General features: G+C 45.3%; 1 protein-coding gene across 3 annotated transcripts in view; it reads right to left on the bottom strand.

Moving 5' to 3' along the window:
- Positions 1-10584: 10584 nt before the first annotated feature.
- Positions 10585-26384, bottom strand: part of GLCCI1 (glucocorticoid induced 1) — a 135268-nt gene continuing 119468 nt past the window's right edge. For all 3 annotated transcript variants that reach the window (XM_040965052.1, XM_040965050.1, XM_040965051.1), the window contains exons 7-8: positions 14463-14583; positions 10585-13403 (exon numbers count right to left, since the gene is read on the bottom strand). In XM_040965052.1, the coding sequence (XP_040820986.1) occupies positions 13052-13403; positions 14463-14583 (473 nt within the window). In that variant the 3' untranslated portion in view covers positions 10585-13051. The remainder of the gene's footprint in view (positions 13404-14462; positions 14584-26384) is intronic.

Raw genomic sequence — 26384 nt, 5'->3', positions numbered from 1 at the left:
CTTGAGCTGGACTCACACAAAGGCCTTTGTTTGCCATTCCAGCCTAAGGCGGCCCAGCTGCCACGCATCACCAACTCAAGTGCCTGTGCAGGCATGGGCCATGGCACCTCCTGGGGATGCACCCGGGGGCCCAGCTACACCCGATCCCTGGGCTCCTGGGAAGCTCTCCGGCCAGTTGAGGTGGTCTGCAGGTCTCCCTTTCCTCTCCCAGCACCCCTAATGTCCCCCTGCCACCCCTCCACCCCTAGCCGCCACATGAGAAAGATACACGTGAAGGACAGCAGCTGAAAGCAGTTCTGTCTCCTCCTTTCTGGATTCTCTCCCCAGCTGGCATGGACTCTTTTTGCACTTCAAGAGTTTGTTCCTTCCAAACTAATTTTAGTTTGGAGTTCTGGGAGAGTGAGGGAAGCAGCAGAATTAGAAGTGCAGCCTCTTGGAAGGGCCAATGCTTTCCTGTGAGGGCCTTTGGGCTGCAGCAAACACTGTCTGCTGTGAGTGTGTGACCCTGGGAGCACTGAAGGCAGAGCTGTCCTGTGTGCCAGGAGGGATCACGAAGGGACCTTGTGAGCCGGGGAAGGAGGCATCTGCCAGGCTGTCCAGCCTCCACCCCATGCTTGTGCTCCAAAAGCCCCGGATACCCAGGTTTTCTCTCCCAAAGGCCACTGCAGAGGGACCCCTTCCAGGAGCATCTGCCAGTAGCACAGGAGTCAGCATCCAGTTGTGCGTGCCTTGGCCAGCAGCTCAGGTCCTCCAGCTCCGCCCGGGCGGCAGGTCCTCTGGCCAGCGCGGAGACTGGAGGTATCTTCAGCTGTGCTGGAAAACAGCCGTCTCAGAGCCAGGAGGTCTGTGCCGCAGGGATTCTAATCAACGAGGGAGGGAGGCCTTGCAGGGGGTGGGCAGGCCTGATTGTGCTCTGCGGGCCTTCTTGCATGGATGGGGCAGTCAGCAGGACAGAAGGTGCTTCAGCAGCAGCTGAGAACAAGTGCATCTGTGGGACAGCACCTGGCCCTGCAGGTAAGATGCCCATAGCTCACTTGAGAGCACGTGTCTGTAGGTCTCTCCTTGGCTCCCGATTCCAGCTTCCTGCAAATTCAGGCAACAGCTAACCTGCTGACCTCGGGAAGCAACTGGTCTGAACCCCTGCTACCCGTGGGGCAGACCTGGATTGTGTTTCCAGCCACCCAGCCCAGTCGCAGTGCTTGCAGGCCTGTCAGGAAGAGAACCCGGGATGAGAGCTAGCTGCCTCCATCTGCCTACTTCTCATTGCCTCTCCAAGCAAGGCCATGTGCTTCCTCTCTCACATTCTGTTTTCAGTACGTGTGGGTGGGTCCTTCCCCACAAATCCTCAGGGGCTCCAGCTGAGGAGGGCATCCCCAGCTGCAGCTGCTCACAGGAAACGGAGGAGTCTGGCTGCAGCAAGCAAAGGCAGAGCTGTGTGGGCAGGTGCTGGCTGTCCCAAGAGCGCCCGCATCTTCCGATGGTCAGGTGGCCCTGCCAGACTGCAGGCGCAGCCATTCCATCATTTATGAAGGCTCTTAGTCGTGCATGTCCATGCTGAAGACCTAGTTTGTTCAAAGGAAAGGCTTTGGTGGGTTTTAGCAGACCAAGGTCTGGTCCTACTAGCAGTTCTTTGAGGATATTGGGAAAGTACCAAGTGAAGGTGCTATCTCAGACCAGGATGCAAGATGCCAGCTGCCCCATCCAGCCACTCTGAGAGACACAGCATCAGGCCAATCTAGACGGCGGTGCTGAGTTTCTTGGCCTTAGCTAACCAGCCCCCGAGCCGTGTCACAGGCCAGGAGAGTCACTTGTCACCATCGAGCAGCCAGGGTTGCTCAGGCTCCCTCCTCGTATTCTGAGCTGGGGATGGTCCCAGTGCAGAAGCAGCACAGAAGCAAAGCCCGGTGAGGAGCCCAGCAAGGGCTGAGAGGGCCGTAAGTGGCTGGGCCCTGCCATCGCATTGTCACTGCTCCCACTGCTCAGCCCCACGCTTTAATCAAGGTCACCTGTTTGCACCTTTTTCTGCTAACAGAACCTTTGGCCTTCATACAGAATAAATGCCTCAGTGCTGGCCTCTGCTGATCGGCAGGGAGCTGGCCAAGGGAGCACCTGTGCTCAGCATGTCCGACTGCACACTCAAGGGGTCTGAGGCCTTTGCCCGTGGCCGCTGAGTCAGCTTCCATTCCTTTTGCCTTAAACCTGATCACACTTAAATTCTGCACCCGAGTCACACTTCCCCGCCCCGGCGCCCACTGCTCTCCCCCAGTCTGCTCCTTCCGGCTCCTGTCTGTGTTGCAGGCGGCTTCCCAGGCACTTGCAGAGCACACCGGAGCATGTCGGTGCAGCCTGCACAGCCCTGAGCTGGGAGACGCTGCTGCTTCGGGGCTTCCCACTGCAGCCACTCGGCAGGAGCTCCCGTGCTGATTCGGGTCCCAGACGTCTTCTGGATGTTACACCTGGCCCTGGGGAGTGACACCTCCAGGGTCTGTTTCTCCTCGGAAGTGTCCTCCACCTCCCTCCGGGCCAGCAGGGACAGGGACCTCCTCAGCACCCTTACATCTGGCACCACTGACGGGCCACGTGTCCTGCAGCTGCCCTGTTCTGGAGCTCTGTGCCGGCCTGGGATCCAGGGACGCTTCACTCCAAGGGTTCTATAACTTCCTGTGGCAGGGCATCTATGGTGGGTTTTTAGCCAAAAGGGTTCCTGCTGGCTGGAGTCTTCGCGCAAACTCAGAAGACACCTGAGGGCTTGCCATTTAGGTGAGCACACACAGCCCACAGCCTTGTGCATAGTACACAACCACACGCACAGGCTGGGGTCCTCGAGCCTGTGTCCCCTACCAGCAAGTCATAACTCCCTGTCCTGTCTCCACTCACCATGCCCTCCCAGGCCACAAGCACGGGCCAATTGAGGTGTATTTTTATGCTGCCAATCAGAGCTGCCCTCCTGGGTGACCTATGGCTTTGGCTCCAGCTGGAGAGGAAGAAGCCAGCAGGGAGAGAAGCAAGCCTGGCCCCACAGGTGCCCGGCTCCTGCCACCTGCAGTTTGCCACCCATCTGTCTTCTGTCCTGAGGACCAGCCCTGAGGGAGCCCCTCCCTGCTTCCTAATCCGGAGCTTCAGTGGTGAGCTGGGTTGAGAGGCCCAGAGCCAGGCAAACCAGATCAGGTTGCAGAGAGCACACCTTGCAAAGTCAGGAGAGTGGGGCCAGGCTGAAGCCGGCAGGGTAGTTACCTTGGCCTGCCCTTCCAGATCCACGCAGGCTGAGCAGGGCATGGAGACAGATGAGCTAGACAAAAACCTGTGGCCACACTCTGACCTCTTGCTTGGGCAGCGAGGTGCCCGCATGAGAGCCGGTGGACAGCAGAGTGAAGCTGCGCCTGGCTGCTGGCCACGTGCCCTGCACTATGAACTGTGCTCCAGCATGGACCCTTATCTCTCCTCTCACCCCTACATTGCCCGTGCCAAATTCAAACAGCCGCTGTCCGTGCCAGGCACGTGCTGTGCGCACTTCATGAACCCAAGCCATCCTCATCGCTGTCTTATGGCCCGAGGCTGTTTTGATACATGAGATGTTTTAATCGAGACATACTTTACGTAGCACGGCATTTACCCTTTTTAGAAAAGATTTATTTATTTGTACTTAAAAGCAGATTTACACAGAGAGAGAGGGAGGGAGAAAGAGAGAGATCCTTCATCCACTGGTTCACTCCCCAATCGGCCCTAACAGCTGGAGCTGAGCCAGTCCTAAGCCAGGGACCTGGAGCTTCCTCCAGGTCTCCCACATGAGTACAGGGTCCCAAGGCCTTACGCCTTCCTCTGCTGCTTTTGTAGGCCATAACCAGGGAGTGTTGCAGCTGTCACGCTGGCCAGTGCTCATGTAGGACAAGGAATAGCCTGCTGAAGACCCGCAACGTGCACCCTTGTAAAGAGCACACGTTTTTAGCACATTCACAAGATCCTACAAGCATGACTATGTTGTAAGGAGAAAACGGTTGTTACTCCTGGAACAAAGCCCTGTGCCCATCCCAGGGACTCCTTGCCCCTGCACCCCTGCTCCCCCAGTCCCTCAGGATTTGCCTGCACCTGCACATGGGTGATGCGGTTTGTGCTTTCCTGTGACTGGCCTCTTTCACATCGTATCCCATCTGTAAGGCTTATCGCCCTGTAGTGCCTGTGAGTCCTTCACTCCTTGCTTTTGCTGAATAATACTATTAGCCCAGATGTAACACTTTATATGTAAATGGAGTGTAGCCATCCATTTACAAATGCTTGGATTGCTACACTCAGGCTGTTATGAAGTAATGCTGCTACAAACGTGTGTGCAAGTTTTAAAATAGCTGAATGTTTCTTTTCAAAAAAAAATATTTAAAAGGCAGAGTGACAGAAACGAAGTTACAGAGACAGGAATGTCTCCCATGCACTGGTTCTAAGTGGCTGCACTGGTTGGGACTGTGCCATGCTGAAGCCAGGAGCCAGGAACTTCTTTCAGGTCTCCCATATGGAGGGCAAGTACCTACACTTTCACACCATTGTGCAACCTCTCCAGGCACGTTAGCAGGGGGTTGGGTAGGAAGCATGGCAGGCTGAGACTGGAACCAGCACCCAGATACAAAATCTTGTGGCACCTGAACTTCCGTGCTGCCATGCCAGCCTGTTTTTATTTTCTTGAATAATGCTGAGCCATGTGGTGTTTCTGTCTGTAACCCTGGGGATGTTGCCCGGCTGTTGTTTGGAGCAGTGACGTCATCTTACCCTCCCACAAGTAGCTCTCGGGGAGGCCCAGCTTAGCTTGGCCAGAGCTTTCTGTCTTTTGGGGATGGCCATCCTAGTGGGTGTGGGTTGGAACATCATCATAGTTTTTTAATTTCCATTTCCCTAATGAAAGCATATGCTGAACTCTGAGTACGTAGACAGAACTGAGCGCTCACTAAAATTCATATGGTGGAGCCCTAATTCCCTGCATGACTGTATTTGGAAACAAGACCTTTGGGAGGCAATTATGGGAAAATGAGGTCACCGATAGGGCCTAACCCACCTCAGGAACACACACTGATGCTTGGTGTCTCGGGAAAAATGATGTGAGGACAGTGGAGCCACCTGCACGCCAGGAAGTGATCCCCGACCACACCCATGCCCTGCATGACCCCAGCCTGGAATTCCAGCCCCCAGACCTACAGGGAGTTCCTGTAGCTGAGGCCACCTGGTCCAGCCAAGCGGACTAAGACAGATTTAGGGTTATTTAGTATCTCCATACTACAAATAAAGACTCCCAGGATCTGAGGACCCAGCCTCACCCCTGTCTGCTTGGTGTTGACCAATGTAAGGACCATTTCTCCTAATGTCCCGGTGCTTCTGCATTACAGAATATTCCAGGGGGCGTAATTCTTCCAGGCACAGCCTGCCAGCTCAGCAAAACTAAAGCTGGCACAGCACTGAGGCCCAGTTCCATGTAAGCAGCAGCTGCTTTCTAATCTGCACAAGTAAGCCAAGGCCAGCATGCTCATGCTGCTGCCCGCGCTCTGCCTTATGTAGATTCAAAGTCAAGGACTGCGGCAGGCTCAGAGCCTAGCACTTGGAGGCAAGGTGTCCACTGAGCCAGTACGAAGCTCGGATCCCCGGATTTCTCTGATACGAATTTGAGTGCAGTCATCGCTGTGGCCAAGGAGTCGGCACCAAGCTCACATATGCCCACTTCTGGCATCTCAGAGCAACTGGCCTGCACATCCTCCACAGAAGGATGCTGGGGACAGGTGCTAGACACAGTGGGGAGGGTGCTGCTCAGGAGGTCCACGTCGCAGACTGGGATGTCTGGGCTTAGGCTCTGGCTGCATTCCTGCCCAGCTTCCTGTTCAGGTGATGGCTCATGCGGTTGGGTTGTTGTTACCCTGTGAGAGAGCTAGATGAGGATTTGGCCTGCTAACCTTGGCCTCTGCAAGCATTTTGGAAGTGAGTAAGCATCTCTCTCTTTTTCTCTCCGCCTTTTAAATGAAAACTAATGAATAGAAATCTTTTGATGAGTGCGCTTAAAAATATTAATCATATTCTAGATGCTCTCTTAGTCATGTTTAGGCTTACACGGTTTGTGTTCAGTGTTAAGCATTGACAAGAGCCTGGCATGATGGCTCAGTGGCTGAATTCTCAGCTTACAAGAGTTGAGATTCCATATAGGCATATCCCGGCTGCTCCACTTCCCATCCAGCTCCCTGCCTGTGGCCTGGGAAAGCAGTCGAGGAAGGCCCAAAGCCTTGGGACCCTGCACCCGCATGGGAGACCCAGCAAGAAGCTCCTGGCTCCTGGCTTCAGATTGGCTCAGCTGTGACACTGTGGCCATGTGGGGAGTAAACCAGCGGATATGGGATCTTTCAGTCTTTCTTCTCCATAAATCTGATCTGCCTTTCCAATAACAACAAATAAAATCCTAAAAAGAAAAAGCAACAATAGCATCAATGAGATGCTGGCCTGGCCCAGCCCTGCTATGGCCCTCTGGGGAGGCAACAAGGACGGGCGGATCCTTCTCTGCCTTAGAAAAAACCTTCTAGAGTTAGGTGAATCCATTCTGCCTTGACATGAGACAGCTCATATCCCTGCCCTCTCAGTGCGCAGTTCATCTTTATTTCTGTGACGAATTTAAAGGTAACAAATATGAATTTCTAGTGCCTCCATTACTACTGAAGTTACACGCTGAATCTCAATGTTCATTTCCTCTGATGTTTACCCTTTTGTAAGGATCATGCAAAAGTTAAGCCATCCCTGGGCCCGGCAGCATGGCCTAGCGGCTAAAGTCCTCGCCTTTAACGCCCCAGGATCCCATATGGGTGCCGGTTCTAATCCCAGCAGCTTCACTTCCCATCCAGCTCCCTGCTGGTGGCCTGGGAAAGCAGTCGAGGACGGCCCAAAGCCTTGGGACCCTGCACCCATGTGGGAGACCTGGAATGAAGTTCCTGGTACCCAGCTTCGGATCGGCGCAGGATTGGCGCAGCACCGGCTGTTGAGGTCACTTGGGGAGTGAATCATCGGATGGAAGATCTTCCTCTCTGTCTCTCCTCCTCTCTGTATATCTGACTTTGTAATCAAAATAAATAAATCTTTAAAAAAAAAAAGTTAGGTCATCCCCACTTTTTTTTGTGAACTGGAAGATGGACAAAGCGGTGGCGCAGGCAAAGTGAGGCTTGTGAGCAGTTCCACAATATGAAGGGCCTGTTGCTTGTCTTTACCTAACGTTACAACAGGAACACATGCTTGTTGCAACAAAAATATATTTCAACAGGGCCCACACGTACTGTAAAACTCACAGTACCCCTTTCCTGCCTGTCCCATCAAGTCCTGTCCTCCCAAAAGACCCTTCTTAGCCCTTCCGCCTCCCTCCTGAGTGTCTCCTGTGGGACCGGTGCTAGCCGTGGGCACAGAGGGGCCATCAGGAGAAAAGCCTGCAGACTTGAAAAAGAATGGCTTCTTCATGCACAGCTCCCAGGGCATGCTCCAGGGTGGTCGCTGGGAAGAGAAGCTGAGAGACTGTACCAGGTGTTTGTGACCGAACGGGCAGACAAGCAGGGTCAGGTTGGATTACCCTGTCTGCCTTCATCCCAACCCATATGAAAAATAGGCTGCTCAGTGCAGCTCCAGGGCTGTGCCCTTTGTTAAGTGTTGTCCCTGGAGTGTAACCCTTTTCCTTTACAAAGTGGAATGGAAAACCCAAGCACAGGCCTGCCTTTGCAGCCGGAGCCCTTCTCCCCACTTTGGCAGCTCCTTGTGGAAGGCGACAGCCACCTTTTATCCATCCTGCTTCCAGAGCATGGTTTGAAATAACATCCACTGCCCGCAGTGCCGTACCCACTTCTGGCTGGAGGACTGGCACCGAAGTCAAGCCTGCAACCAATGCCAAGGCCTGGGTAGCGTCTGCAAGGTGAAAGGGGACCCGCTCCTTATTATCAGAAAATCTTTTGGCAGAAAAATGATCTGATTGTTCAAATTCTTGATGCTGAGGAAATGGGTTATAAATGAGAGAAAGCATCACCAAACCGACCCAGAGCCTGTGAAAGGCCTTATTTTTTCCTCTGCTTTTTAGTGGGTGCAAATGTCCTTGGAATTGGGCAGACCAAGTCAGGGGCCATCTGACTCCTCTAACTGTAGGGAAAAAAAAAACACAAACTCTTTGTTTTTAGAAGTTCTGCCCTCTTCTTCAGCTTTAAAATCTCATCACTACTGCTTCTTCCTGCAGCCTTACCGCAGCAGGCCCCTCCCCCACAGGGCTCCCATTTTGCCTACTGGATTATCAGATGCTCCGGCTTTAGATGAATTACTGTACCAGAAAACACAGCGGGGAGTTAGTACCAGGCTTGTTGTTTAAGACACAAAACATTGTATGAGAAAAATGTGTCTGAGACCTAACCTGAAAAGGTTTATTTCAAGGATATTCACTCTATTTAAAAAAAAAAAAAAAAAAAGCGCCTTGCTTTCTGAACCCACAGGGTAGAATTACATAGTAAGACTCCAGATGATGTTGGGTGTGTGTGTGTGTGTGTGTGTTGGGAGGAGTTACCGTATCATGTTAGTGTTCTAATTCTATGTAACACATCACTCTCAAACTTAGCACCTTAACATTTACCAGGCTGCCGTGGTACAGTGGGATAAGCCACCACTTGTAATGCCAGCCTCCTGTTATCAGAGCTCTGCTGCAAGCCTCACTGCTTTGCTTCCAACTCACTCCCTGCTAATGTGCCCTGGGCCCCTGCCACCCACGTGGGAGATGCAGGGATTTTAGGCTCCTGGCTTCAGCCTGGTTCAGACCCAACTGTTGAGACCATCTGGAGACTGAGCCAGTAGATGAAGACTTCTTTGTCTTATCCTCTCTTACTACTTTGTCTTTCAATTAAACATAAAAAAGCACCCCTATTTATCTCAGGTGGTGATGGGACTCCAGGCGTTTCACGAGCTGGCAGCCATGTCCCGGCCTGCCTGGGGTTGCAGGGTCCCCATCCACGTGGCACCTAGTCTCTTACGCACTTCGCAGGCATCCTCACAACACTTCTCCCAGACGGCAAGCGAGCGCACGGAGTGAGATAGCTCCCACGGAGTTAGCCTTTCCATCGTTCCGGAAGAGCCATCCCATCCTGCATCCCGTATTCGATTCCTAAGAAGCTGGTGCAGCCCACAAGGCACAGGAAGTGAAGCCCCCATCCTTGAAGGGAAAAGTATTCATCTTCGGACATATATTTAACATAATCACGCAGGTCTTAGAAGTTCCCTACAGCCAGTGTCTTCTTTTTCAGTCTGCAGCAGAAGCCAACAACTTCTTTCCTGTGAAGGACCAACTGGCAACCATTTAGGGCACTTGGGGCCAGATTCCCTGTTCCTACAAAGAGATAAAATAACTACATGTCAGCAAACCATGTACAAGTGAAGGTGGCTTGGTCCTGGGAGCTGAAACATCTCAACATCATGATGCGTGTTCGGGGAGAACACGCAGCCTCGTGATTAGACGATGGTTCAGAGGCCTGCAGCCTCCCGCTGCTGTCACGCTCAGCTCCCGCCTCTGGGTGTGGACTCCAGCATCCTGGTAGTGTGAGGCGGTGACAGTGGCTCAGGGCAGTGGGCTCAGCGAGCGCGAGAGCCACTGGGGCCATTTAGGGACGAACCCTGGAGAGGGGCTTGCTCCATCAAGTAATTAATTTTCACAAATTGAAGTTTCTCAGGCAACAGTTTTTACATGGTCACTTTTCAGTTGAATTTAAAGGTCAAATCTTATCAGTCTCTTTGAGGAGATGTTTTGGAAATGAATAACGTGCTAGTGAATCATTTCTCAACGTGACTTGTTTTTGTGCTTCCAAAGGGCTGACGATGCTGGCCCTTACGCCAGTACTGGGAGTTAACACCCCCATGTTCTCAACCTCAATAAAGAAAAAAGTAATAAAGAATTTCTTCTCTGAAGTATGCACCTTCTTTTTGAAGTGATTTCACTGAATTTGTTTTTTTAAATTATTATTATCTCAGATTTATTTTGACAAAGTTACAGCCCGAGAGGGAGGGAGGGATGAAGAGAGGAAGAGAAAGGCTCTTTCACACGCTGGTTCACTCCCAGGCAGCTGCAGTGGCCAGCACCGGGCCGGGCTGAAGCCAGTGGCTTTATTTCGGGTTTCCCGGGCGACTGGCAGGGTCATCTTTCTCAGCTTTTCCCAGGCCATCAGTTCAGAGGAATCAGAAGTGGAGCATCTGGGACACAAACTGGAGCCTGCATGGGATTCCAGCACTGCAGGTGGCAGCTTCCTCTGAAACGCCACAACATTGACCCAGCTTTTCAATTTCTGTAAGTGCACGAGGACGCTGAGGTGGAGACAGCGCTTGCTCGGAAGCACTTGGCTGACTCACAGATATGGAATTTCTCGGCTCACAACGGCAGATGCGCAAACCCGACGTCAAGAGACCGAGTGAGGAAACTGGATCCCCGTGGACACCCGCAGCCCCAGACACAGTTGGGGTTTGGGCGAGCACTGAGCCCCGCTGCCACTTTAGCCGGTTCATCTCCACCCCACAGCATGTCGCCCCAGTCTCTCAAAAAAAGAAAAAAGGATGCAAGAGAAACACTCCAGTTTTACTAATAACTTTATTTAAATAAGACACAGGAACTTCTCTACTGAAAAAATACAAAACAGAAGCCACACATTTCCTTGTGTAAAGCCATATTGTCTGATAACTCAATACTGTTCAGCGCAGTGGCCAGAATTAAACAGTACAACTATATACAAAATTTAAACAACCGCTGACAAATTTCTACAGCTGGATGTAGGATACATTTGAGCTCAACAACTTCTGGGAAATTTACATGGCAAAGCATAAGCTTTAACACATTTGGTTCAAAACTTTAATATATGCTAAGAACAAATGTACAACACAATTAATAGTTTTTCATGAGAAAAATAAAAGCACGTGTCACTATAAATATCGTACATCAGATTTCATCACCAGAAAAGCATATTCAGTCCATCAATCTGAAATTGATACTATTGCATCTTAGTTGGACAAAACCAGGTCACAAGATCAATCGATCAGCTGATGCCGAACCGGACAGCAGAAGTTAAATGGAGCTCATATTTATCATACAGAACTAGGAATTTTCTCCCTTTAACCATAATCTACAAAATATAGTATTTTCATCAAGGCCTGAGATTATTAGGGTTAAAGGTGTCTGCTGTTGAAAAGATTGTTTGAAAAGGTTCCCCTGTGAAAAATGGCAAAAGTGAACTGAGTCACTGTCTCCATGACAGTCCCCTACAATGTAACACTGACTGATGGGAAGGAGCCCGCCGCACCTTCAGGGGAGAATATTACTGCAAACTTTGGTGGAGATAATTGGGATCATGACAACAATACACAAAACGCAAGCACACACACACACACACACACACACACACACACCCCTAGTTTTCTTTTTAAAAAAAATCAATGGTGTTACTTCCCTTTTATATCCCCTCCATTATTCTTCAACATCCTTAGAAAATACACAAAACAAAGAGAAGCTCAGGGGCGGCTCTAGGGAAAGAAGCGCCTTCTTTCAGGAGGCGCTCTAATTCCTACGAGGCCCAGGCCCGGTGCGTGACGTGCAGAGCAAACAACGCCAGGTTTCCCAGAACTCAAGCCTGAGTCAAAACGCACGCATTCCCCTGAACTCGTGGACACTCTGTGCTACTGAAAACAACACCTACCAGTCTGTTCACCCTTGCCCAGTCAGCAGTATCTGGGCCTGCCCGCTCACCTCTCTGGAGAACTTGACTCTGCAAGTTCAAGGCTGTTTATCTGGACAGAGGTTGTTACACTCCCCAAATCTTTAAACTATTCATGATAGTCTTACGTGAGGCTTAAATCAGACTGCTTCAAATAATTGCTTTTCTAAGTCACCAAATAACTTGCTTTCTTATCTTGTGTCAGTCTGAGATCCCCTCGTTCTGTGACTGCAACTCGGGCACCTGAACTGCCTGCGCACGGTCACAAGGGCGCCGCGGCCGAATCTCCAATGAAACCATCTTCCACAGAGAAAGCAAACACAAAGATGCCTTTAGCTAAGCAGGCAGCAGTCAGGGCTGAGTGACAGCAAGGCAAATCCAACCACTCCTTGTGAAACTTCACTTGCTTTACGATGAAACCGAGACACTGCCAGGTTTCCATGTCCTCACGCAGGATGAGGAATGTTCACAGTCTAGTACTCAACACTTCATTTGCAACAATGCAACAGTCACCGAGCAACACAACAGCAACACAACACGGGGACACGTGCTGAAACAATGAATGCAACAGTTGTTCTACTCTAACCACATGACAAAAGCGATGTCACACACCACAGATTTGCTGGTTCTCATGTTCACCCATGTCCAGGACTCTCATTCTCCTTGGGTTGAATGCACTGCTTATTCTAAGAATGTGGAATGTAATGAGGAAAAGGAAATGCATAAAATAAGGAAAGGCAAAAGAGTGATGTTCCCTCTTTAGCTTTTTAGCTGTGAAATATTTAATATCCCAATATGATATACATTCCAAGTTACCTGAGTTTAGACTTCAACTGAAGTACCTGAAGCTAGGCCATAGGGTGGGCACTGTGCAACTGTTGTGGCCATTTGTTTTTGCATTGTATGTATTACAGAAGTTAGAACAAACACCTGGATCAATTGTAAACATAATCCTGAAGTACAGTATTTTCCATAGGACAAAACACAGCAAGACATTTTCTATTTAGACAGGCAACTTTTTGATATAGAGCTTATTTATACTGAAGAATTTGGAACAAAACACAGGACACAGTACTAATTTGTCAAACATACTATGAAATGCATAGTCTCCACTTAAAATGCTCAATGACACACACATTTTGCAAGCATTACTGCTTTCCACAAAATCTGCTGGATAGGAGTCCCGTCCCTGCCAAGATCAGTGTGCGGAGATGCTTGCTGACACTGCCGAGTGTTCCGCTGGTGGAGTCAGTGGTGTTTGGAAGGCCTATCACTCCATGCAGACAGAGGCCTCATCTGAGGAAGGGGGGAGGAGGCCAGCTCCCCTGGCGTTAGATGACCACAAAGCTCTGCGCAGAGAGGGGCTCTTCGCCCTGCAGTTCCTGCAGGAGCTGCTGCTGCTGGGCTGGCTGCGGGACCGAGGCCTCTGTGGGCTGGTGTCCTGCTGGGCTGGTGTCCTCGGAGAGGGACGTCAAGGAAACCCGGGAGGAGAGCTGCTCCACGGTCAGAGTGGCCAGAGTTGAGCTCTGGCTGGAGTTGGGAGAGTTCTTGAGCATCAGGTCAGAGGCAGGTAAGAGAGGGCCTAGAAGTTTTACAGGACAGAAAGCTGATCCAGTTGGGATGAAATTAACCTTGTTTTTGTCAGGACATGAAAAGAGAGGGGCCGAGATAGGCTGGCGAGACCTAAAATCGTAAAACAAAATTAGGCTTACAATTAAAACCATCAATACTTCTGAACCAAGTGGCGTTCTCAAAAACAGCTCAAATGTGAATGGCAAGGGAGGGGACGTGTACATGGTGGGTAAACATCTTCCATAGCACAGGTCAGCTGGCAGGCCACTGGAGGACACAGCGCTGAGTGAGACTCCATACTCAGGATTTTCCAAAGGATGGGAGGACAAACACTTTGAGAGATCACTGGCTTGCTTCCAATCATTTAGGAAGATGCAAAAACCTCCTACCTAGTAGGTGAAGATTATGCAAGGCAAGAATGACCTTTTCTGTTAAGGAAAAAGCACACCGAAGCCACTACCCATCAGGTGTCTGGCTTTACGCACTCAGTGCCTCCTTTCGCTAGCACGGACTGGGTGGCTGTCTGACTGTCGCTCTGGCAGAGGAGGGTCCACATCCCCGCCTCCTTCCATGCCCAAGAGCTAAGCCATCAGCTCCTACAAGCCTGCTCTCTCTTGAAGTACAGCAGCCCCGACCTGGCACCCTCAACAGGACAAGGGGACGTGTGAGTCCCAGGGCCACGCTGTCTCCCCAAGCTCGTCTGCCCAGGGGTTAAGCATGACCTCTTCCTCTCATTTCTAACTTAAATATATTAAAACTGCAAAATTGAAAAAAAACTGTCAACAGAAAATTTGAGTTCCATGAATAACATGCTACACATGTCCACGGGGGGTGGAGATGTCTTCCCCTGGGCTGGTGAAATACACTTTAGTCACACATGGGTATTAACTTTGTTCCCAAATGTCTTTTTGTTGGCCATCTAAATTAACAGAGTTCTTGAAATAATAATTATTTACAATAGAGGTTTTAGGTAGTAGGGGTGAATGCACAAGCCCCTTACCCAGTCTCCCCTCAGTGAGGTCTCTTTAGCCCTCTGCATTCTCTGTTCATATTTGCTCTGGAAACACATTATCAGCTGGATGGAGTAGTTGTTTCATCTGAGATCAACTGGCCTCAGTAAACAGCTCCACAGCTCTGCAGGTCCCAGCTGACAGAAAAGACATTACTTACGCCATTTCCTCAAAGACCTTCACTCGCTCACATCCCTCGGGGGGCTCCCGTTTGAACATGTAGCTGTTGTTTGGTTTGGGAGATGAAGCATACTTGGGTAACGGTGAGCTACTCCCACTGTCTGTAAATTTAAAGCAGTTATATTAACTAGTGGTTGAGAGCGCTTTTAAACTGATTCCCCACAAAGAGCCTTTTGCACAACTTAGCCACGCTTGTCCCTCTGCCTCCATCACAGAGCTCTTTCATGGAGGAGCTGCTGCAGTCGCCCCTGGGTAGCAAACAGCTTTCAAACACAAACTCAGTGCAGTGGTAACCTGCTACATCATCACAGAACGCGACAGCAGAACCTTCTGGTTCAGAAAACAACATTCTGAATAAAGCAGAACTGTAATGCTCAAAACAGGCATGCCATTGACTATGGATTTCAGAAACGGGAGTGAAGCTCCCGTTTCAGACTATGGATTTCAGAAGTGTGAGCTACAGTCACAAGTTTTCTAGTAACTTTCTCTCTGTCCAAGCAAATTAAATGAAAAATTTTAGCATGTGAAATAATTTTCATTACAAAAGTTTTTCACAAAAATGTTGCTTCTGTTCACACCACAAGTAACATGTAGGCAGGGCAACACAGGGCACAGGCCCTTCCCGTCTGGCCCCCAGGACAAAGTGACTTCCTCTGAAAGTGGCCTTCTTAAAAATGCCTCTATAAAAGGGCTTTTTCAACACACTTTGCAGTTTTTGCTACTGGAAGACATGAGACATCCAAAAACATCTCTACCTAATATGTTTTCCTCTATTTCTGACCAAAAGCAAAATGGTCTATTCATGAAAAGCCATAAAACCTATATGCAATCTCTCCCTTTCCTACCTGGCAAAGGATTTGGAAATTCAAATCCACCAAAATGTGTTATTATCTTTGTAAGATGCCAAGTTGTAAAGTCAGTAACATATTTGTGTAAATATAATGGTACTATTTATACAAATTCTGACTTATGCAAACCAATCCCAACTGTTAAAATGCTAAGCACATGATTGACTGACATTTATTATTTTCATCTGTTTTGAAAGACTGCATTAGCACCATAATTATATTTGTCATAATTTTCATAAGCTGCTTTAGTTTAGCCACAGCAAACAATCCAACATTCAGACACTGAGTAACAGGAACATTTTTATAATCATTAATGAAGTAGATTTGGGACGTACACTGATGCTATACTCTATGAATGACTGACAAGGCATATGGACAGCCTTGGTGAATGCAAACCTGTGCTTATTTTTTAATATTGTGACATCTCTGGATGGGATCATTGCCTGCAAAATAACAAGGCCACAGCACTGGGGGAATCAGAAAACTGTATCTCTTAGAAGGAATTAAATTTGGGAATGAAGTTGGGTTTCTTCACGTGTAATTCAGATTTGAGATCTTAGCTTGACAGGTATCCTACACCCTGCTCATACAACTGGGATGGAGAAGGAAGATTAAGTGCTTCCCTTAGCACGATGGCAAGCCTGACTGGGGCTCACTGTGCAGCTCTCTGTCTGAGCAAGGCTAAACTCTTGGGACTGCTCAAAAACTGGAGAGCAGGAGGCTTCTGACTTCTTATCCTACCAAAAAATATATCGTGACCTCTAAGATCCAAGCGGCAACAAACCATGCAAAAGTACAAGCGAGCAAGGTGACAAGTAGATACTGCATGAGACGCCTCCACAGAGATCACCGCTGGGCACAGAGTCAGCGCCAAACCACACGCGCCACGGCAGTAAGGCTGCTATCCCATCAGCGGGGATGGAGCCAGCCTGCTCTCCAGTCAGGAAAGCACGTGGGCCACCGTCACGGCCCTCCACGTAACCGTGGGGGCCACAGGTAGAGCTGTGCACCTGCTCCTGCTTCCTGCATCAGCAGGCCGACCACATCCTGCCTTCCCAACGTCACTGACAGCTTCCAGCAACTTCTTCAGCATTGAAAGTGAGATATGAGCTGCAAACCCTGTAAAACTGATATGTTCCTATTAACAACCTGATGTCTGATGAGATTTTTTTATTCCAGATGCTACCAATGTATTTTTTAGAGTTTTGGCTACAGTAACTTTATTTTCCAAGTTTTTTTTTCCAGTTGGAAGGAATTATTAACTTTAAATAAATAAGTATATTGTTGGGCTAGTCAATGTTATTATAGTCCCGTCTTCTCAATAAAACTTACTTGGTTTTTAACTGATATTTGTAACTATTACATTTATAACTATTATACAACTATTGTAACTAATGATATTTATAACTATTATTATATCTATAATGCTTGGTGGTAAAGAAGTGCAAGGCTTGAAAGGAAATAATCGATCTATAAACAATATTTGTCAATCTGAGTCTTTCCTCAGACTGCACAAGGCCCAGGGCCGGGAGGAAGGCAGTCTGTGGCTTCAGCTCGGACATGGCTGTTTACCTGCAACACAACTGCCTCTCTCAGTTTCTCTGTAGCTCAAGAAGTTTCTACTCCCAAACTGCAAAATTCTGTGAAGGAACAACATGTATATTTGCTTTGCACACTGACATGCTTAAAATCAACCCATATGACCAACCTATGCCAGACCTGAATGTATAATGATTCACTTATTCATTCAAAGCCCAATGTTGAATTTATTAACCACATTGTAACAACAGAACATTATAAACATGAGGTGGGCAAGCCCACTCAGGACACAGAGCCTCATGGTAATCACAACTCAATCTTTTTGTGTTTAAACATGGTAAAAATTCTGATTCTATTATCCTACATGGAAAAAATACTTGATGATGTCTGCAAATACAGTTGAAATTAAACATTACTGTTTGTCTCCAAACACAGCCAATATCAACTGGCAAAACTAACCATCATAATGAAAAATTTGCAAAGGTACTAACACTTGGAATTTTATGCACGAATAAAATCATTAAACTATGTGCACTGTAAAAATATTTGTTGATTTTTTTAATTTGAAGGGTAGACAAAGACAGGAACATCCAGAAAGAGAGTGAGAGAGTCAGACAGGAAACGAGTTTCTGTTGGCCGACTCCCCAAATGCCCCTGACAGTGATGCCTCAGACAGGCGGAAGCTGGCAGCCAGGATGGAAATCCAGGTCTACCATCAGCAGGGAACTAGAAGCGCAGCGGGACTCAGCCCTAGGCTCTTCCATACAGGGCGCAGGTGTCTGAAGTGACATGCTAACTGCTGTACCTGAAGTCTGTCCCTGTGTGTATTTTTATAGCTTAAGAGTTTTCTTACTTTCTCAGAAGTAATCTTCATTATTTCTGGTATATTAAATTCTGTGGCCAATACTTTCACTTCCAATATTAAAAAATTATATATATATATATTAAAGTGAATTCACTTATCCAAGTAGGTGTTTGCTAAGATTCTGTTCTAGTCCCAAGTCTAAGAGTTTCACCTTTCATGGTACTTACCAAATTAAGCAAAATTCCAAAGCAAATAAAACTCAATAGTGGTTTTAACCCTAGTTTCACATTGTACTCATCAGATGTTTAAAAAATACCAATGTCCACTTTATGTCTTAAAGATTCCGATTTAGTTAACCTGGGGAACAGCCCAGACATTTTCAGTAAATTTCTAAATTACATCTGAAATGCAGCCAAATTTCTGAGAAGCAATAGTGAAAAGATTTAAGAAAAGCTTTTTAGAATGAGGTTACTTTAATTCTTCATGGGCCTAACTGATGTAGTGCTAACACTGGGTCCTTTTAATAAGAACAACTAGAATAACTCCAAAAGATGGCTTGAAAAACTTATATAAAAGGATTATGAAAGTCACAGAAACACAGGAAGCTTTCAATCTTATAACAAAAAGAATGTCAGGGGCCACCACAGTGGTTCAACTCCTCCTCTACTTCTAAGCACCAACATCCTGTACCGGCACTGGTTCGAGCCCCAGCCGCTCCACTTCCATCCAGCTTCCTGCCTACGGCCTGATGGAGCAGTGGAAGAAGGCCATAGTCCTTGGGACCTTGTACCCACATGGGAGACTGGAGGAGGCTCCTGGATCTGACTGCTCAGCCCCAGCCCTCCCGGCCGTGCTGGGGAGTGAGCCAGTGGTTGGAAGATCTTTCCTTCTCCTTCCCTTTGTAGATCTGCCTTTCCAATGTAAATAAATACATCTTAAAGATATGTAAATTCAAACTTCAATTTACTAATTTAAAAAGGTGAGGCATTCAGAAATTAAAGGCCTATTCTCTCAGCAGATGAAGGCTACAGAAATATTTTACTCCATTGAGAAACCGAACGCTATTCCAGCACATGAAGATAAAATTTAATTTCTGGAGGAAACCAAGAGTAATATCTGAAAACTTCCTCTAAGCTTATCACTGCTTGGCACGGGCTAGGCCAACTCATGATGGCAATTTTTAGAATACAGCTACTTATCATCCTGAAATTCAAGCCAATGTCTTAAGTCTACAGCCCTGTGCAAAGAAGAGTTTGCCAGGATAAACAGCAATAGTAAGTGAATGTGTTTCTTACTGTCTTTCCCAGGTGGCTAACTAACGTAGCCACCATTATGGTAAGTGACATACCAAGGGATAATTAGCTCAGAGTCTTGGATTAGAAACAAGCCTGACTAACCTGGACCTAAGCAAAATTACTAACCTTCCTGTGCACACTGCTTGTGCTGCCTTAGGAAGTGAAACTACCAACTGTCTTGTGGTTTGATGGGCTAATGAAATCACGAATAAACACATTAATAATTACACAGAATTTCTTGACAATAAGTTTTTAAAACTGAGTAAGACCACTACAAAATGCATAAAAAAATTTTACATTTTTAGTTAACTATATTTGGCTTTTATAAATAGCTTCAATAGCATCTCTCAAATTTTGAATTTAATCCTTTATGAAACTGATATAAATTTTGCAGTCAATAAAGGGTAAGAACAACAATGACATCACATTTCACTACTTATTTCCAATTGGTTTCAAATCAGATTTTAAAAAAATCTAGCACTCAACAGATTCCAAATGTTAAAATTATTAATGTAAACTTTGTAACATGTAGGAGCTGTTTTATATTTTATCATTAAATTCACTAAGTAGTAACTGCTCTGATAGCAATCTATGAGTTAAGGTGTTTCTTCCAGACATAATCCCGACATACAGAACAATGCTATCACTCTCTGGCTCTAACTCAGCCTCGGGTAACTGTATGCTGACTACTTACTCTGAATCTGACCTGATAATTAAATGAAAGCAAATCACATCTAAAAGAAAGCTGTTTATCTAACTTATGGTAAAACTAGCTAAGCTGAAAATAAGACCACATAAGCAATTATATATCAGGAACAGCAATGTATTTAAGGATGTCAGGAAAATTATTGTAATACCGGGCCCGGCGCGGTGGCGCAAGTGGTTAAAGGTCCTCACCTTGCCGCCCGGGATCCCATATGGGCGCCGGTTCTAATCCCAGTGGCCCCGCTTCCCTTCCAGCTCCCTGCCTGTGGCCTGGGAAAGCAGCAGAGGACGGCCCAAAGCTTTGGGAACCTGCACCCGCGTGGGAGACCCGGAAGAGGCTCCTGGCTTCAGATCGGCATAGTATCGGCCCGTTGCGCTCACTTGGGGAGTGAATCATTGGACGGAAGATCTTCCTCTCTGTCTCTCCTCTCTGTATATCTGCCTTTCCAATGAAAAAATAATAAAAATAAATCTTTAAAAAAAAAAAAAAAAAAACAAAACAAAATTATTGTAATACCATCTTGGTTTTTATATCTTCCAGTGTCTTAAATGAAAACAATTTCTTGGAACATCAAGAAGAACATTTTGAAAAACTGAAATAAATTTCTTCAAGTATCAAACTGCTTCTAACGTATTCTACAGGAGAGAAAAAAGAAACACTTCAAATTCTAAGAAAAATGTCATTGCGCTTTTGTAGTTATTTACCAAATATAGACCAAAACAAACCAGCGAGAAATTCTGCCTTAATGTAACAGTAGATAAAACTCAGTATTCTGCCAGCCCCACCACTTTTTTCACAAAAACTCTTGCTAAAGAGAAATGGCCTTAGAACATCTTTCACCGGAAACCAATGTGGGACCTTGAGCTTATGAGGTCCCGTTAAAACCTCATCCTTTTCCAGTGCTCTCTACTCTGTCACAAGAATCACTGCCCACATCTCCGGCCTGGAGCTTTCCCGTTATCTCCTCAGCTGTTTCCCCTCCCTCAGCAGCTGCATTGGCCATCGAAGCTGCTCCTTTATCTTCAGCCCGTTCTTCCAATTCCTTGGCAGCTGCTGTCTTTCCTTGGCTTATAACTGAGGCAGAAAAACATCTGCTGACATGCGGGAAGAATATATAAACATATCTGTACATATTTTCTATCCTTAAAGACACAGATTTTACGAACATTCACTTAAGTTCCAGAATGAGTTACACATATATGTAACTTAGAAATGTATGAATTTAGAGCCGGATTCAGAATTGCTAACATGAGCATGCAATGTTTGAACACTATAGGACCATGCTACTAAAACAGCATCTTGTCTTGTTCTGTTTCTCTGCTTTTTTGAGTTCCTCCTGAACTACTACACTGCTAAACTGGTCATAAGCTTTAGCTGACAGAGATCTCTGCTCGGCCCTTCACTTCTCACAGCAAGACATACAAAGTCCCTTATAAAATGCTGGTCTTTCTGTCTCTCCACTCTCACAGCTTCCTACTCCCTACCATTTACCCCCAGGCTCCAGGCACACAATTTCTTACTGTTCTCCACACACCAGGCCCTTTTACAGCTGAATGTCTACATCAAGACCATTCCTTCTGCAAAGCTAGATGTTGTACGAGGTTCCTACAGAAGATCTTTGTTGGCATCTGAATTCCACAGAAGCTAGAAAAGCTAATTTTCTAAGTCCTAGATTCTCACTCTTCATATAATAACAATGTTACCTACTCAAAGGATTGTGTTATGTGATATCTTACAGGGAAAATCACAACTAAAATAGCCTAAGCACATTAATCATAATTCCATGAAGCAACAATTCCCAATGTACATGCATGGAAACTAACAGGCTAAGTAACTTCTCCAGAGACACATAACTACTAAGTGGTGGAGCCAGACTTCAACCCAGCTGCTACAAGAAGTCAAGGTTCATTACTGTCGTGCTATATGCCTCACTAAATTTTGATCCACCTAGACTCTAGTGTCCTCATTAGAGATCTGAGGTGACTAGATGAGCAAGTTCCTCCCAGCATAACGCTCTATGGTTCTAATGAAAGGGTTACAGCTTCACTGTGTCTGTCTGATAGTCGCAAAGGATATAGAGCGTAAGGAGTGGCCTGTATGAGTCATTAGTTCCAACCACACAGATACATGGAGGAAAAAATCCAACAGATTCCCTTTTCCTCTGACCTACACGATGCTCTCTGCTTTCTCCCCACTGGTAGTTAGAGTTTACCTGCTACCCACTCAATTGAGAGACAGGGAAGGTCCGTCAGGTTTTAGCAAATTACTTCCTTTATCCTAATTTCAACAAGAAATTTGAACTTCCTGTATTCTTTTCCCTAAAACCTATAGCATAAACTGTTTGGCTATTCTTTAATGCTTTGCTTCAAAACTATATACACTCTTTGTGAACATTAAAAAGCCTACCAAATGCAGCTTATAACTTAATATTATCAACATGGTTATAAAAGTACATCCTTAATGGATGGGCATACCAACTCAAAAAAGATGCACACTGAACAAACACTACACCATGGTTGGCATACTGTAATTGCTCAGAATAAAGCGATAACCAAAACAAGGTGCCCTACTGCTGCAGATTAGGTGAAATACATGAGGCTTTAGAAGCCATGTTAGAAACTTTTGATTTGCTTATATTTCAGACTCTTACCTGTGACAGAACTGAGCTGTGTATTAACCAAGTGATTTTACATTTAAGTTATAACTGCAGATAGCTATTACAAAATCTGCAATTGGTACAACTCTAAATATTTTCATGAAGAGGAGAAAGCAGTTTTTACTGAATGCTGTTAGACAATGGGAAAGTATCCAATTTAGATGCTACTTGAAATAGGGAAATGAAAAAAAATGACCTTAGGGTCACAAATCTAGAATAGATCAGCTCTGACATATGGAATTTCTGAGGAACAATGTCTTTGCTTTCTGTCACTTCACTGCCAACACATTCTCTTGGGATAATGAGCACTGTGGAACTAACTATGCAGAGATACTCTTCTAATACACAGAACCGGGTCAGAAACAGTGATTTTCGAGGTGTGTGGCCAGCAGCAGGCTAGCTACTGAATGTGTTTTCACAGCAAAACCAAAAAAAGTAAGCGCCACAAAATCTCTGCTGATTAGGTCACTTGAAAGATGAAAGGCTACCATGCAATAAGGGCAAAAGTCAAAAAATGCTCAAAAGACAAGAGTCCTAGAGATTAAAAAAATAAAATCGTCAAAATTAAGGAGAAAGAAACAGAAAGATGCCCTAAGCAGTCTGTCCGAAACATCTGCCTAGTACCTAGGATCAGCCCAAGACCTTGGAAGGATAGCACTTCCCTGTGTCTCTACTGAGCCCAAGGGCAACTGACGTTCAACACCAAAGTTGAGCAATGTTAATATTTATCAGTTAAGTTTTAGCATGAGTTAAATAGGATTATTTGCATTGGCTAGGGATACTCAATTCATACAGAATACTGTTCCTTTAGGAAAATATAGTTTACATCACAAATAATTTACTGACTCTTGGAACACAACTCTCAGTAGTTAGCTAGAGTAAAGTGCTTCCATTGACTTTATGATTATAATAATCACTATCTCCACAATATCTTGCAAAATTGCAGCATTTTAAAGCAATCGTCTAAGTCAATAATACCAAGGATCAATAGTAAGTGGCAGACAGAAGCCAGGATTTTGTGGCAGGCTTCGCATCAAGTTTGGCCACCATTAAGAAATGCTAGCAGAGATGCTGGAAGGACTAGTATTTGGTGCTGGACTAGGTACATGACTCCCCACCACAATGGCAATGTGGAATAATTATGCTTGTCTCTGAGAGACAGATGTCAAGTCAAGAGTTCTTATTCCATTCTCTTATTTCATCAAGTACCTATATAGAGCTACAGAAACTACAGATGATATTGGTTAGTTAAGCCTGGCAATCTTACCTCATAACTAGACTGATTTTGGTCTTTAGGCCACTGGAAAAACCTAACAAAACACAGGCAGGCAGACACACACACACACACACACACACACTAAAACTCAATCAGGATAATTAAACTGTCATTAACATCCATAGGGCAGATAAGAGGGAGGGTTACTATTCAACTAAAGTTATTTAGTCTCAACTGATACATCATCTATGGACAATACAGGACAGAAACAGCAGAAATAACATCGGCAAAGGCAGTAAAGGACATGTAACACACGAGAAGCAGAAAAATAATCACTTCATCAGCACATCAAAGAGCATCTATGCAGGCACTTCAACAATCGTAGAAAATATAACTAAAACTCACTTGGTGACAAAAGTTTTTCATAGCCATGTATATGAGAAATTTTCAAAAAGTTCATGGAACGTGTGTATTATCAATAACTAGACATACACTTTCAATGTTCTGTGAATCAAAACTACTTTCTTTTAACTTGATTTTCCATGCACTCTTTAATGTTCCTTTGCATTCACAATTGGCTATATCCACTCCTGTGCATGTCTAACCAATTCCTAAGGGATCTGGAGTAGCCATTCTGGATGGAAAACGTTTCTCTACAGCAAATACAGAATATGGTGGTAGAACAGACTTATCAAAGCTAATGACGCAATCATAGCATTCATTCTGTTCTCAAAGCTTATGTTCAAAATCTGTAAGATCACTTCTATACTTCCATGTGTTTTCTGAATTGCAAGTAAATAAGATGAAAGATCAATTTATAGTTTACTGTAGATAGTGTACATTATGAACATTTGTATCTTTAAAAGCCCCCAAGACTCAGAATTTGGTCTTTGTATGCATAAATTATGAGTAAGACGCTATTCTGCATTTTGAATGCCACAGCTTGATTCAAGAAATTGTAAAATTGACAGTGTTTTGTATTTTTATTATTCTAAATATAGTTGTATAGCAGCATATTTGTTTACATTTCATTACTTCCTACTAGGCTATATACTGCTTCTAGACAGATATCTTATTCATCTCTATTTTTCCACATTCCAGTGGAATCTTTGACATACAGTAAATGTTCATTTATATTCCTTATATGAAGTGCAGCCACAGTTGAATAGACATAAATGTCTATTCCCAATCTTAAATGGAAATGAGTACACATGTAAATATACACACATAAAGGGATAGGTATTATTTCAATTTTCCCTCATGGATATGTTTTGATTACTTTGAGAACCAGAAATTTCAAACTGTAACAGTATATCAACTTGGTCTAAATCACTAAGTGAATGCCTCCAAATGAAATATGGTAATTATGCTAAGAAATTGATGTCATGAGGTCTTAATTCTAAAACTGCAGTAATCTTGTAGAAAATAGACAAATGTCTTAAACAATATCTGAAAGATCTCCTCTAACTCCATAGTTTCTAAAGATACTTTTAAACTCACTATTGGTAATATCCACCAGCACTTACTGGTTGTCTACCAAAGCTTACGTTAAGCACTTTACTTCAATGAACTCACTTAACCTCAACAATGATATGAGGCAGGTACTGTGATCCTAACTGTGAGAAACATTTTTTTTAATTATTAGAGAAAATATTGTGTCCTTAGGAACAATGTTCTCATTTTACATATCAATCAAAAACCAGAGGAAGAGTATAGAAAAGACGTTAGTGTTAGGCAGGGACGTGGTGGATATGGAAACATAAAGGGGCATAGAGGAAGACCTATAAGCAAAGGCAAGATGCAATGAAAAGATCTAACTTATCTAAGAAATGGCCAGAATTTCAATGGTGGAAACTAGGTCGGGGGGTGGGGTGCTTTGGATATGCTGTGGGAGAGAAGGAGACGCTTCATCAGGAGACCAACAGCTGATAAACAATGCTGCTTATTTTTACAGCAGCAGCTCTACTTGGTGAGTATTTGATGGTTATTGCAGATTTATGTTAAAAACTTCCAGGATTCAAATGCATTCCTGGGTAGTCTAGAAGCCAGTGTTGTTCTTAGCTTCTATGTTATAATGTCTCCTGCCTATTATAAATATTATACACAGACATACACACACACACATACACAGACATACACACACACACATATATATGTATGCCTGGCAGGAGAGTGACACAGTTATACTTTTTCATGCTAAAATGATAAAAATCTCTAGGAAAAAGAGACACAAACAACAAATACCATTTAAAATGTAGAAATTACCGAAAGAACTCTTGTGAGCTTTGTGGCCACTCATTATTACCTCATGGGTAGAACCAGATCTGAGAATCTGAATTCTGATCAAGACTCCTTTTCCCACTGGTATCAAAATGCAAAACACAAAACTCTGCTTTTAATTATAATGTGGAAGAAATAGGAACATTTACAACTTACTACATGCCTGCCGTGTGCCACTCTCTGAAATTAGGTGCTTCATACACATTGTACTGCATTTTCACAAACTGTGATAACATTTTAATTCCTACTATAGAATCTCAAGTTTGTGTATTTTAAAAGGATTTTATTATTTATTTTACTGGAAAGTCAGATTTTACAGAGAGAAGGAGAGACAGAGAGAAAGATCTTCCATTTGCTGGATCACTCCCCAAGTGGCCACAATGGCCAGAGCTGAGCCAATCCGAAGCCAGGAGCTTCTTTCTGGGTCTCCTACATGGGTACAAGGTCCCAAGGTTTTGGGATGTCCTTGACTGCTTTTCCAGGCCAAAAGCAGGGAGCTGGATGCAAAATGAAGTAGCTGGGGCATGAACTGGCGCCCATACAGGCACATGCGAGGC

The sequence above is a fragment of the Ochotona curzoniae genome, unplaced genomic scaffold, assembly GCF_017591425.1.
Source record: "Ochotona curzoniae isolate NIBS_2020 unplaced genomic scaffold, NIBS_Ocur_1.0 scaffold_3835, whole genome shotgun sequence".
Classification (NCBI taxonomy): Eukaryota; Metazoa; Chordata; class Mammalia; order Lagomorpha; family Ochotonidae; genus Ochotona; species Ochotona curzoniae.
Note: the sequence above shows the minus strand (reverse complement) of the source record. Positions and strands in the feature narration are given on the sequence as shown.